The sequence below is a fragment of the Salmo salar genome, chromosome 18, assembly GCF_965601325.2.
Source record: "Salmo salar chromosome 18, fSalSal1, whole genome shotgun sequence".
Taxonomy (NCBI): domain Eukaryota; kingdom Metazoa; phylum Chordata; class Actinopteri; order Salmoniformes; family Salmonidae; genus Salmo; species Salmo salar.
Genome location: NC_138308.1, coordinates 10031327 through 10045823, shown reverse-complemented (window position 1 = coordinate 10045823; position 14497 = coordinate 10031327). Strand labels below are relative to the sequence as shown.

Genomic DNA, 14497 nt, shown 5'->3' with positions numbered 1-14497 from the left:
TTCCAAATATGAATGACGACTGGAATCCGACACTGGAATTATCAATTGGCAAGATGTCAGACAAACGTCAACCCTCAACATGTCAACAGCTCGTATGCCTGTCTTAACTGAAATGGTGTTCACATAACTTTCATTAGCTTGCTAAGGTTAGCATGCTAGCTAGTTACACTGATAGCTGTCAGTCAGTGGCCTTTTTATTGTTATTTCTCTGCTACATGTGGAAATCACCACAACGTTCCCACCCCCAGTTCCTGAATATGTTTTACCAGCCTGCGTCAGTCTTCAAGGTGAAACATAAACAAGAATTGTCGCTGTAGGACAGAAATTACTCGAAATATATTGCGGCAACTTCCTCTAAGGTGGGCCTTTAAGGTGAGGGTTAGGTTTAAAATCAGATTTTATGACTTTGTGACTGTGGCAGTTCATGACCACTCTGCAGAGCATGCCTCCAGTACATGAGTCAGGACAAGAAATGCCCCAACCTGCGATACAGAAAGAAAGAGAGAGATGGTTGGGGGATGAGGACAGATCAGAAAGAGCTATAAGAGATATAAGTGGAACAGACTGTTGACTAAGCAGCAGAAGGCCTGTCACTCCTGTAGAGAAGAGAAGCACCCGTCCTTATTGCCAGACTGCTCATGCATTATTTAACCACACACCGCCACCAGTCACGGCAACATTTTTACAATACCGTAGAGCCCAGTGCTTCGAGCTCACTGAAGCACACTGTGCCACACACAAATAGAGCACAAAGGAAACTGACATAAAGAGAAAGTGATGGCGCAGGATGTGAACAAACGGACCCACGTTGTATCCGCCTAGCTGGCCTTTTAAGTTAATGTAGCCATTCATTGTAAACATGGTAATGTCATGTAAGTGACATTGGTTTAGATGCTGAATGTAATTACTGTAGTGTAACAGACGATTGATGCCTCTGTACACACTCTTCTCTGTTGCGTGGCAGGAACAAAAGAACCATGTCTGTCATATGTAGAATGAAAACAACAAGAAACTAAGACTATCCCATACTGTACAGAAAGTGTTGCAATGGCTCACTATCTCAAACTCAATAACATACACAAATAAATCCACACTGACAAGCTGAGATAAGAGTTGTACTGTACCTGCGAAAGCCACCTGTCAGAGCCAGTATAGAATCGGGTGCGATCCAATGGGCAGTCTCTTCAATGATGCTTCTAAGAGCTTTGGCCTCGGCTTTACTGACAGCCTTGGAGATGTCCCTGTAATACAGGAAACCTGAGGGGAAAATATAAAAAGCACTATGAGCTGTCTATCTGAAGTGGACAATAGTTACAGTAGCATTAGCATTGTGGACTATATATAGGGTTGCAAAGGCAGGTAATATTCACAGTAACTTTCAAAATGTACCAGTAATTTACCTGTAATTTTTCATATGAAAACTAGAATCACAAATCTTTAAAACATTTTCCTAAGTATAACCCAGAAACTTTGTGAATATTGTAGCTTTTTAATATGAAGATTACAGCATGGAATATATTTTATATGTTTAAAACATTCTGTTTAAAACTGATTATGCTACATGACACACTAATGTGCAAATAAATTGTATCATGCATGCGGATGCATTTAACACTACACACTGAAGTGCTAAAGCTCTCTGAGCCCTAAAAAGAGTGGGAATATAAGCTAATTGATGTACACGCTAAAAAAAGGAGTACACGCTAAAAAAAATGTTGTTGGGGGGGTTCTTTGTCAGGGGTCAGGGTGACATAGTATGTGTAACAATTGTTTTGCATTTCAGGAAGGGTTCTTTATTGTTGTGATGGTTGTGAAGAACCATCCTGTTCTTTCCCTCTCCACCATGTATTCCTTTATGCCATGAAATGCTACACTGTTTCTGACATTTTACAGTACACTACAGTCTACCGGTTGCAGTGAAAGTATAGTAAACAACAACAAGTTACTGAATTTTGTGTATTTGTGCCAAGCGTCAGTGGAAGTGTTGTACCAGTTTAAGTGGTTGATGATTATTTTGCCAAAGGTTGAGCATGTCTTTTAACACTGTCAGTTCTTCTGTATTTGTAAGAGAATGTGATAAAGAGCCCCACTGTCCTTTTACTGCAATGGTCTAAATCAGGGTCACACAGAGTGTTTCGTTGTCTTAAACCAATCTACTTTGAAACAAAAAATATACACCTCACACATATGGTTTTGGGATTAAAAAAAAGAAGACACCTGTATCATCCCAGAGTTGAAAAATATTACATTTTGAGTTTGCGTCCGAATATAACACTTTAAATACATCACAGAAGACTGAAATATAACAGTTTGACATGGAAACACCAGATTTTTGACAGGTTTAAAAAAAATAATGTTTACCAAGAAATGTTTACAAATATGAATAACATTCCCCCCATGAGGCCACTAGGTCATTTGACAGCAGGAAAGTACTACTAAGCATTCTTTCTGGTGAGCACACTTGGGACAGCCTCACCTGGCCTCAACCTCTTGGTTGACAACAAACTGACCTTCCTGCCACACCATCAGGTAAGTGAGCGTGCCAAAAATCAGCAACAGGAAGTTACTGTGAATTTTAGAATAACTACAGTGCCTACAAAAAGTGTTCATACCCGTTGATTTATTCCACATTTTGTTGTGTTACAGCCTGAATTCAAAATGTCTTAAATGCATGTTTTTCCTCACCCATTTACACACAATAATAAAATGTATTTATATATTTTTTACAAATTTATTGAATATCAAATACATAAGTAGTCACACCCCTGAGTCAATACATGTTAGAATCACTTTTGGCAGCAATTACAGCTGTGAGTCTTTCTGGGTAAGTCTCTAAGCTTTGTCCACCTGGATGGTACAATATTTGCACATTATTCTTTTTAAATTCTTCAAGCTCTGTCACGTTAGCTGCTGATCATTACTAGAGAGCCATTTCCAAGTCTTGCCATAGATTTTCAAGCCGATTTAAGTCAAAACTGTAACTAGACCACTCAGGAACAATCCATGTCATCTTGGTGAGCAAAACCAGGGTATATTTGGCCTTGTGTTTTAGGTTATTGTCCTGCTGAAAGGTATGTTTGTCTCCCAGTGTCTGGTGGAAAGTTTTCCTCTATGATTTTGCCTGTGCTTGTCACGACTTCCACCGAAGGTGGCTCCTCTCCCTGTTCGGGCGGTGCTCGGTGGTCGTCGTCGCTGATCTACTAGCTGCCACCGATCCCATTTTCCTTTTCATTTAGTTCTGTCTGGTTTTACACACCTGTGTCTTGTTTTTCTGATTTCGGTGGGTTTATATTTCCCCGCTGCAGGTTAGGCTGTGTGCGGGATTATTTTGCGGTTGGCTAATTGTAAGGGGTGCGTGCCTGCACCACGGGCAATGTTTGTCTTTTGTACGGTATATGTTTACCATGGACATATTTGCTTGTGGCTAGCGGAGTTGAGTTTTCTCCCCTGTGTGTGTCATTGTGCTTTCGGGACCGCCAAAATAAAGTGTGGATTTTCCTGGAACCCTTCTGCTCTCCTGCTCCTGATTCCACACACCCCCCTCCCGCGAGAGGCTTTGTTACAGTGCTTAGCTTTCTTCAGTTTCTTTTTATAACCAAAAACTCCCTAGTCCTTGCCGATGACAAGGATACCCATAACATGATGCAGCCACCACCATGTTGTGTTGGATTTGCCCAAAACAGTACACTTTGTATATCAATTAAAAATTGCCACATTTTTCTACAGTTTTACTTTAGTGCCTTATTGCAAACAGGATACATGTTTTGGAATATTTTATTCTGTACATACTTCCTTCTTCTAACTCTGTCATTTAGGTTAGAATTGTGGAGTAACTACAATGTTGTTGATCCCTACTCCCACGTTTTGTCCTATCACAGACAATAAAATCTGTAACTGTTTTAAAGTCACCTACGACCTCATCCCTGAGCACTGTCCTTGCTCTCTGGCAACTGAGTTAGGAGGGACGTCTGTATCTTTGTAGTGACTGGCTTTGGATGGTATTGATATACCATCCAAAGTGTAATTAATAACTTTACCATACTCAAAGGGATATTCAATGTCTGCTTTTTTATTCTTACCCATCTGCCAATAGGTGCCCTTCTTTGCGAGACATTGGAAAACCTCCCTGGTCTTTGTGGTTAAATCTGTGTTGGAAATTCACTAGTCAACTGAGGAACCTTACAGATAATTGTATGTGTGGGGTACAGCAATGAGGTAGTCACACAAAAATCATGTTAAACAATATTATTGCACACAAAGTGAGTCCATGCAACTTTTATGTGACTTCTTAAGCACATTTTTACTCCTGAATTTATTTAAGCTTGCCATATCAAAGGGATTGAATACTTGACTCAAGACATTTCAGCTTTTCATGTATTATTAATTTGTAAATACTTCTAAAAACATACTTCCACTTTGACGTTATGGGGTACTGTGTGTAGGCCAGTGATCTCAATTTAATCAATTTTAAATTCAGGCTGTAACTCAACAACATGTGGAAAAAGTCAACATTGCAAAAATCTGACGCACACTCGGTCTCAACCTTTACGTCTTTCCTGAAAACTCATCTCTCCAGTAGATCCTATTATTGACTGTAGTTTGACCCAACGGTGTGACGGTGAACGGCAAGCCACTGGGGGGACGAACCACCCTTGCTGTCTCTGCCTGGCCGGCTCCCCTTTCTCCACTGGGATTCTCTGCCTCTGACCCTATTACTGGGGAGTCACTTGCTTACTAGTGCTCTTCCATGCTGTCTCTAGGAGGGGTGCATCACGTCGTGCCAGGCTTTTTTTCGTTATACTTGACTTGAGTGGGTTGAGTCACTTACGTGATCTTCCTATCTGGTTTTCCGTCCCCTCCAGCTTGTGCCGTGGAGGAGATCTTCGTGGGCTGTACTCAGCCTTGCCTCAGAGTAGTACTGTAAGTTGGTGGTCTGTTGATTTCCCTTTAGTGGTGTGGGGGCTGTGCTTTGGCAGTATCTATGCTGCAATAGTCTATGTACCCGGGGGCTAGGATCAGTCTGTTCTATCTGGTGAAATTTTCCTGTCTTATCTGGTGTTCTGTGTGAACTTAAGTATGCTCCCTCTAATTCTTCCATCTCTCTCTCACACACATCTCTCCCATCTCTTTCTGTCTTCCATCTCTCTGTCTCGCTCTCGCTGTCTCTCCCCACCCTGAGAACCTGAGCCCTAGGACCATGCCTCAGAACTACCTGGCCTGATGACTCCTTGCTGTCCCCGTCCCCAGTCCACCTGGTCGTGCTGCTGATCCAGTTTCTGCTGTTTTGCCAGCGGCTATGGAACCCTGACTTGTTCATCGGATGTGCTACCTTGTCCCGTACCTGCTGTTTTTGACCCTCTCTCTCCCTCTCCCTCTCTCCTTCTCTCTCCCTTTCTCTCTCTCTCTCCCTCTCTCTCCCTCCATACAGCACCTGCTTTCTCGACCTCAATGCTCGGCTATGAAAAGCCAACTGACATTTGCTCCTGAGGTGCTGACCTGTTGTACCTTCTACAACCACTATGAGTATTATTTGACAATGCTGGTCATCTATGAACAGTTGAACATCTTGAAGAACGATCTGGCCTTAATGGCCATGTACTCTTATAATCTCCATCTGGCACAGCCAGAAGAGGATTGGCCACCCCTCAGGGCCTGGTTCCTCTCTAGGTTTCTTTTTTGATTCCTGCCTTTTATACGGAGTTTGTCCTAGCCACCATGCTTCTACATCTGCATTGCTTGCTGTTTGAGGTTTTAGGCTGGGTTTATTTATAAGCACTTTGTGAGATCTGCTGATGTAAAAAGGGTTTATAAATAAATACATTTGATTGATGATTTGTTGAATACTTTCTGAAGGTAGTGTACTTGTAGCAAACTCACAGTAAATTACTCAAAAATAAACAAACTTCCTTGTGACCAACTGCCATTAAGTTAATCAAAAAATGCACAGTAACCTCAACCTCTTAAGGATCGTACCCTTTTTTTAAATTTCCGCCTAAACTGATATACCCAAATCTAACAGCCTGTAGCTCAGGATCTGAAGCAAGGATATGCATGTTCTTGATACTATTTGAAAGGAAACACTTTGAAGTTTGTGGAAGGGGTTCAAACTGTAGAACCCAGTTTCTACATTTTAATATAAAAATGGGATTTTATCAAACAAAACTATGCTACATTTTATCTCGGGGACCCTCAGGATGACAAATCAGAGCAAGATTACTGAACGTAAGTACATTATTTACCTTCAGCAGTGAATGTATCAAACCAGTTGCCGTGATAAGTGTTTTGTTGTTCTGCACTCTCCTCAAACAATAGCATGGTATTTTTCAATGTAATAGCTACTGTAAGTTGGACACTGCAGTTAATTTAAGCTTTCTGCCCATATAAGACATGTCTATGTCCCGGACAGTTGGCTGTTTTTACAACATCATTCTAGTCACATTAGCGCACATTAGCAACAACCGTCCTGGTTTCAGGGACACTGATCCTGTCGAGGTTCAGTGCAGCTCTTGAATTTTACAAGCTATTACAAAGATTGCAGAACTGGAAGTAGACAAATGAGTTGCTCAACCTTTATCAATATAATGATAAAACCATTTAAACTGGTACAACACTTCCACTAATGGTTGGCACAAATACAACATATTTTAGACCATGCCTGCAAATATGCTAATGAGTGCAGTAATGATTGTACCTTATATTGAATATATTGGGGAGAAAAATTACCCAATATATTAGATTTTGCGCACATTTACCAATAAAGATACCGACCCGTACCATGTGAGTACCTAACAGTGTGTGCCATAAGCGCATCTGAAGTATCCTATAAGTATAACTGTAGAGCCTGTTATTGGTTCTACCTGGAACCAGAGAGTTCTTCATGAGATAGTTCTAAATGGAACCCCATTGGGACAAATGACAGAAACTCTATTGGTTCTAATATTTTACAAATCTCTATTATACCTACAGACTCGGGGGTGTACAGGAAATTCAGGTCAATAGCAACTGAGAGGTTGTGAGTTCAAATCCCAAGTGAGGATCACTTCCAGGTTATCAGAATACAGAAGGATACTGTCCCTTACAGCAAAAATACCTTAATCCAACTCTGAAAATACAGTTGCTTTTTGAATATTTACCATATTTTCACTGCAACCAGTAGCCGGGAAATTTCAACAGTGTAATAAAGAACCCTCTGGTTCTAATGAAGAACCATACAAATAGTTATACAAAGGGTTATTCAAAAAACCGAAATAAAAAGCTTCTCCACAGCCCAAGAAAGGGTTCTTCATTTTGTCGCTGTAGGGGAACCCTTTCTTGGGCTGTGGAGAAGCTTTTTATTTCGGTTTTCTGAGAGTATACAGGTATAACTCACAATTCATGTGACACTAAGGAATATGCTATTTTACCTCGCCTGACCTGCCCTCCTATACTCGCCACTCTACCTTTCTCCTCCACTCTCCAAAGTTGGCAGTCATGGGTATTTCATATAAGAACTTTGAAGTCTTGCTAAGAAAAAGTTCCTATTCTAGGTTGCTCTTTCACATAAACTACTCAAAAGCGACAGAGAATGCTAAACCTCTCTTAACCCTAAAATGAGTGGGACTATGACCTAATGGAAGCTCAAGATCTATCGCTTTCAATTCATGTAATACAAAATGCTATTTTCTCTCCCCTGACTAACACTGCCCTCTCTCCTCGCCTCTCATCTCTATGTTTCAAGTTGTATTAGTCGTATGTACAGGATACACATGGTACACACCGTCCAACAAAAATGCTTACTTCCAAGGGGCCAGGGTACCAGTCTAGAAGCACGGTTTCGACTGCTCCAACAGTCTTGCCTTGGTACTGCAGCTGAATTGACGCCCGGCCCAGAAAGATAATTTTCATAAACGGCCACATAGAGAAGTCAGATTAGAAAATTCCTAATAAGACACTAGTCATCACATTTGTGCACAAAACATTTATTGAATTATTCAAATAATTGTCGCTGAGGCCGATTTTTTTTTCTCATCACTCACAGCCAAAGATATTAACATGTTATATTCATCCAATGCCTGCCATGTTTTTGGATGATGTGATGACGTCTTTGCAGCTCACACTGCTCGCTGTGCACAGAGTGCTAGTGTGCATGTGATGTTGGACCCGGATATAGACAGTCCATGAATCGGCGTATGCGAACATGAGTTGAAAACATCTTGGAATCAGTCTCCAGTTCTTTATGCGTGCAGAGAGTCAGTGCAGGTGGTCAGTGCAGTTCAGATTTTCAGCAGTCTGATGGCTTGAAGATAGAAAAGGTCTCTGAGCCTGTTGGTATCAGACCTCATGCTCCGATACCGTCTGCCCAACGGTAAGAAAGTGAACAGCTCGTGGCTGAGGAGTGTGGGGTCCTTGATAATGCTGTAAGCCTTCCTTGGGCACCGTTTTGAGTAGATGTCCTGGATGGGTGGGAGCATGGTCCCAATGTTATACTGGGTCATCTTTACCACCCACTGGAGGGCCTTGCATCGTGGACGGAGCAATTCCCGTACCAGACTGTGATGCAACCGGTCAGGACGCTCCCGAAGGTGCAGCATTTGGAGAGGACCTGGGGTGACATGACAATTTTTTAAAACTGCCTTAAGAAGTAAAGACTCTGTTGCGCCCTCTTGACATGAGTGGTGGTGTTGTTTGTCCATGTCAAGTCCTGGTGATGTGGACGCTGAGGAACTTAAAACTGCTGACTCTCTCTACTCCAGTCCCACTCTACTGCTTCCTGAAGTCAACAATCAACTCCTTTGTTTTGCTAACGTTGAGGGAGAAGATGTTGTCCTGGCACCATATTCATTTAACTCCTCCCTATAGGTTGACTTGTCATTGTCAGTTATCAGGCCTTCAACCATGGTGTCGTCAGCAAACTTGGTGATGGAGTTGGTGTCGTGCAAAGCCACGCAGTCGTGGATGAACAGGGAGTACAGCAGAAGGCTGAGGACACACCCTTGGGGTGGCCCTGTGTTAAGCGTCAGTGTGGAGGAGGTGTTGTTGCCAATCCTCACAGCCTGTGGTCTACCCGACAGGTAGTCCAGGATCCAGTTGCAGAGCTTGGTGTCGAGCTTGGAAGGAACAATAGTGTTGAATGATGAACCGTAGTCAATGAACACCATTCTCACATAGGTGGTCCTCTTGTCCAGATGTGTTATGGCCATGTGAATAGCGATGGAAATGGCATTTTCTGTGGACCTATTGTAACTGTAGACAAATTGGAGTGGGTCCAATGTGCCTGGCATCCTGGCCTTGATGTGGGCCATGACCAGCCTCTCAAAATATTTCATGATGACCGGGGTGAGTCATTTGTGCATGTCACTTTGTTTTTCTTGGGCACTGGGACGATTGCGGTCTCCTTGAAGCAGGTGGGTACTACATCCTGTGACAGGGACAGCTTGAAAATGTCTGAGAAGAGGCCCACCAGTTGGTCAGCACAAATTCTGATTACACGGCTAGGGATGCCTTCCTGATTACACAGCCAGGGATGCCTTCCTTTTCTCTTTTGAGAGTTCTCCTCACGTCAGCCTCGGAGAGCAAAAGCCCCTGGTCGTCCGGGTAACAAGGGTCTTCCTGTTGTTGTTTCATATAAAACCTGTGGGTAACACTTCATTTTAAGGGGTCCTTATTACAGTGTAATTGCATACAGTGGGGGAAAAAAGTATTTGATCCCCTGCTGCTTTTGTATGTTTGCCCACTGATAAAGAAAGGATCAGTCTATAATTGTAATGGTAGGTTTATTTGAACAGTGAGAGACAGAATAACAACAAAAATATCCAGAAAAACGCATGCCAAAAATGTAATACATTTATTTGCATTTTAATGAGGGAAACAAGTATTTGACCCCCTCTCAATCAGAAAGATTTCTGGCTCCCAGGTGTCTTTTATACAGGTAACGAGCTGAGATTAGGAGCACACTCTTAAAGGGAGTGCTCCTAACCGCAGCTTGTTACCTGTATAAAAGACCTGCCCACAGAAACAATCAATCAGATTCCAAACTCTCCACCATGGCCAAGACCAAGGAGCTCTCCAAGGATGTCAGGGACAAGATTGTAGACCTACACAAGGCTGGAATGGGCTACAAGACCATCGCCAAGCAGCTTGGTGAGAAGGTGACAACATTTGGTGCGATTATTTGCAAATCGAAGAAACACAAAAGAACTGTCAATATCCCTCGGCCTGGGGCTCCATGCAAGATCTCACCTCGTGGGGTTGCAATGATCACGGTGAGGAATCATCCCAGAACTACACGGGAGGATTTTTTCAATGATCTCAAAGCAGCTGGGACCATAGTCACCAAGAAAACAATTGGTAACACATTACGCCTTGAAGGACTGAAATCGTGCAGCACCCGCAAGGTCCCCCTGCTCAAGGATACATATACATGCCCGTCTGAAGTTTGCCAATGAACATCTGAATGATTCAGAGAACAACTGGTGAAAGTGTTGTGGTCAGATGAGACCAAAATGGAGCTCTTTGTCCACTCAACTCGCCGGGGAGGGTGCGCCATGCCCGACCCCCCCCGCGCTGGAGGGGAACATTATGCTTTGGGGTGTTTTTCTGCTAAGGGGACAGGACAACTTCACCGCATCAAAGGGACGATGGACAGGGCCATGTACCGTCAAATCTTGGGTGAGAACATCCTTCCCTCAGCCAGGGCATTGAAAATGGGTCGTGGATGGGTATTCCAGCATGACAATGACCCAAAACACATGGCCAAGGCAACAAAGGAGTGGCTCAAGAAGAAGCACATTAAGGTCCTGGAGTGGCCTAGCCAGTCTCCAGACCTTAATCCCATAGAAAATCTGTGGACGGAGCTGAAGGTTCGAGTTGCCAAACGTCAGCCTCGAAACCCGTAATGACTTGGAGAAGATCTGCAAAGAGGAGTGGGACAAAATCCGTCCTGAGATGTATGCAAACCTGGTGGCCAACTACAAGAAACGTCTGACCTCTGCGATTGCCAACAAGGGTTTTGCCACCAAGTACTAAGTCATGTTTTGCAGAGGGGTCAAATACTTATTTCCCTCATTAAAACTATAGACTGATCATTTCTTTGTAAGTGGACAAACGTACAAAATCAGCAGGGGATCAACTACTTTTCCCCCACTCTATTTAAATAAACTATAACAAGTATTTTAATTATTTGTAATAATTCATAGTTACACTGTAATAACAACATGTAACTGATGGTAATTGCAGTCTAATTACAGGGGTGTAACAACAAATGCTTGTTACCACGCTTGTTACAAATGTTAGAGTTTCCGATAGCATCCCAATGCACCATATTTCAGCATGCACAAATCCATTGTGATAAGGGTTAGCCAATTGAAAACCGACCACCTCATTGACACGACTCCACAATAAAGATTTGGAGTCTGATGCCCAGGCCCAGTGGCAAAAAAAGGTTCTCAAACGGTTCACCACCAAAAATATTTTCCACTGTTGAATAACTTAACAATGCATTTTACAAATGGGTCTATTACTGTACTTTAACCATCAATTAAAAATGTTTAGACAACACACACTCATAGGACGTTTTCCCCTTAATTATATCACCATCGACTTTGACCAGTTGAATGTAGACACAAATATAAAACATTTTTGTATTACAATTGTTCTGAAATTGTATTAAAATATGCAAATAATGCGGCATCTAATTAAATATGCAAATTGTGCAAATACATTTTTCTGGACATTGGATGAAGTCAGTCAAAATATTTTTGTTTCATTTTGTTAAGACACTCTAGGACTGGACTAGTCCAGAATAGAGTGTGGATAAATACCCCTTTCATCCTTTCAGCTGTAAATGACTAAAGATATGTACAGTTGAAGTCAGATGTTTACATACACCTTAGCCAAATACAAATACGTTTTTCACAATTCCTGACATTTAATCCTAGTAAAAAATCCCTGTCTTAGGTCAGTTAGGATCAACACTTTATTTTAAGAATGTGAAATGTCGGAATAATAGTAGAGAGAATGATTTATTTCCTCTTATAGTGCACTACACTAAACAAAGTAGTGCACTATATGGTGAATAGGGTGCCATTTGGGTCATGCATTAAATCTACCATAGGTTGAGGGACTTAGTATTGAACAGGTCTCATAATATGCAAAATTATGTTTTTTGTTTTTTTTGTCTGCCGTTTTTAAGTACATTTTGCAAAATATACAGTCCAAGTGATCAATTGTCATTTTAAACCTGTACAATGTGTTGAAGGAATATTGGTAAATGGGGGTGCTCTACCGCTGGTGCCATTTAGATTGAATTGCTGTGTCTCTCTGGAACAATGGCTATCGGAAGTAAACAGAAATGCCTATGATAGAAAAGGGTCAAGTTTCAGGTCTATTTTTCAACATCGCTTGAAAGGATGCAACTTACCTTTCACAAGTCTGTTTGGTTTCCAATTTGTAAGTCGCTCTGGATAAGAGTGTCTGCTAAATGACTTAAATGTAAATGTAATGTAAATATATTTCAGCTTTAATTTCTTTCATCACATTCCCAGTGGGTCAGAAGTCTACATACACTCAATTAGTATTTGGTAGCATTGCCTTTAAATTGTTTAATTTGGGTCAAAAGTTTTGAGTTGCCTTCCACAAGCTTCCCACAATAAGTTGGGTGAATTTTGGGCCATTCCTCCTGACAGAGCTGGTGTAACTGAGTCAGGTTTGTAGGCCTCCTTGCTCGCACACGCTTTTTCAGTTCTACCCACACATTTTCTATAGGATTGAGGTCAGGGCTTTGTGATGGCCACTCCAATACCTTGTTTTTGTTGTCCTTAGGCCATTTTGCCACAACTTTGGAAGTATGCTTGGGGTCATTGTTCATTTGGAAGACCCATTTGTGACCAAGCTTTAACTTCCTGACTGATGTCTTGAGTTGTTGCTTCAATATATCCACATCATTTTCCTTCTCATGATGCCATCTATTTTGTGAAGTGCACCATTCCCTCCTGCAGCAAAGCACCCCCACAACATGATGCTGCCACCCCTGTGCTTCACGGTTGGGATGGTGTTCTTCGGCTTGCAAGCCACCCCCTTGGTCCTCCAAGCATAACGATGGTCATTATGGCCAAACAGTTCTATTTTTGTTTCATCAGACCAAATCAAATCAAAGTTTATTTGTCACGTGCGCCGAATACAGTGAAATGCTTACTTACAGGCTCTAACCAATAGTGCAAAAAAGGTATTGGGTGAACAATAGGTAAGTAAAGAAATAAAACAACAGTAAAAAGACAGGCTATATACAGTAGGAAGGCTATAAAGTAGGAAGGCTTAAGTTGAGGGATAGGTTGTTATTCTGGCACCACCCGGCCAGGTCTCTGACCTCCTCCCTATAGTTTGTCTCATCGTTGTTGGTGATCAGGCCTACCACTGTTGTGTCATCTGCAAACTTAATGATGGTGTTGGAGTTGTGCCTGGCCATGCAGTTGTGGGTGAACAGGGAGTACAGGAGGGGACTGAGCACACACCCCTGGGGAGCTCCAGTGTTGAGGATCAGCATGGCAGATGTGTTGCTACCTACACTCACTACCTGGGGGGCGGCCCGTCAGGAAGTCCAGGATCTGGTTGCAGAGGGAAGTGTTTAGTCCCAGGATCCTTAGCTTAGTGATGAGCTTTGAGGGTACAATGGTGTTGAACGCTGAGCTGTAGTCAATGAATAGCATTCTCACATAAGTGTTCCTTTTGTCAAGGTGGGAAAGGGCAGTGTGGAGTGCAATAGAGATTGCATCATCTGTGGGTCTGTTTGGGCGGTATGCAAATTGGAGTGGGTCTAGGGTTTCTGGGATAATGGGGATTATGTGAGCCATTACCAACCGTTCAAAGCACTTCATGGCTACGGACATGAGTGCTATGGGTCTGTAGTCATTCAGGCAGGTTGCCTTTGTGTTCTTGGGCACAGGGACTATGGTGGTCTGCTTGAAACCTGTTGGTATTACAGACTAAGTCAGGGACATGTTGAAAATGTCAGTGAAGACACCTGCCAGTTGGTCAGCACATGCCCGGAGCACACATCCTGGTAATCCGTCTGGCCCCACAGCCTTGTGTATGTTGACCTGTTTAAAGGTCTTACTCACGTCGGCTACGGAGAGCGTGATCACACAGTCGTCCGGAACAGCTGATGCTCTCATGCATGCCTCAGTGTTGCTTGCCTCGAAGCGAGCATAGAAGTGATTTAGCTCGTCTGGTAGGCTCGTGTCACTGGGCAGCTCACGGCTGTGCTTCCCTTTGTAGTATGTAATAGTTTGCAAGCCCTGCCACATAAGACGAGCGTCAGAGCCGGTGTAGTATGATTCAATCTTAGCCCTGCATTGACGCTTTGCCTGTTTGATGGTTCCTCGCAAGGCATAGCAGGATTTCTTGTAAGCTTCCAGGTTAGAGTCCCGCACCTTGAAAGCGGCAGCTCTACCCTTTAGCTTAGTGCGAATGTTGCCTGTAATCCATGGCTTCTGGTTGGGGTATGTACGTACAGTCACAGTGG

The 14497-nt window shown here is 42.6% G+C and overlaps 1 protein-coding gene across 1 annotated transcript in view; it reads right to left on the bottom strand.

The window, feature by feature from the left end:
- The window catches only part of LOC106576788 (DNA nucleotidylexotransferase), a 175079-nt gene that overhangs the window by 80776 nt on the left and 79806 nt on the right, over positions 1-14497 (bottom strand). The window contains exon 8 of the mRNA XM_082964711.1: positions 1125-1257. Coding sequence (XP_082820837.1) covers positions 1125-1257 — 133 coding nt within the window. The remainder of the gene's footprint in view (positions 1-1124; positions 1258-14497) is intronic.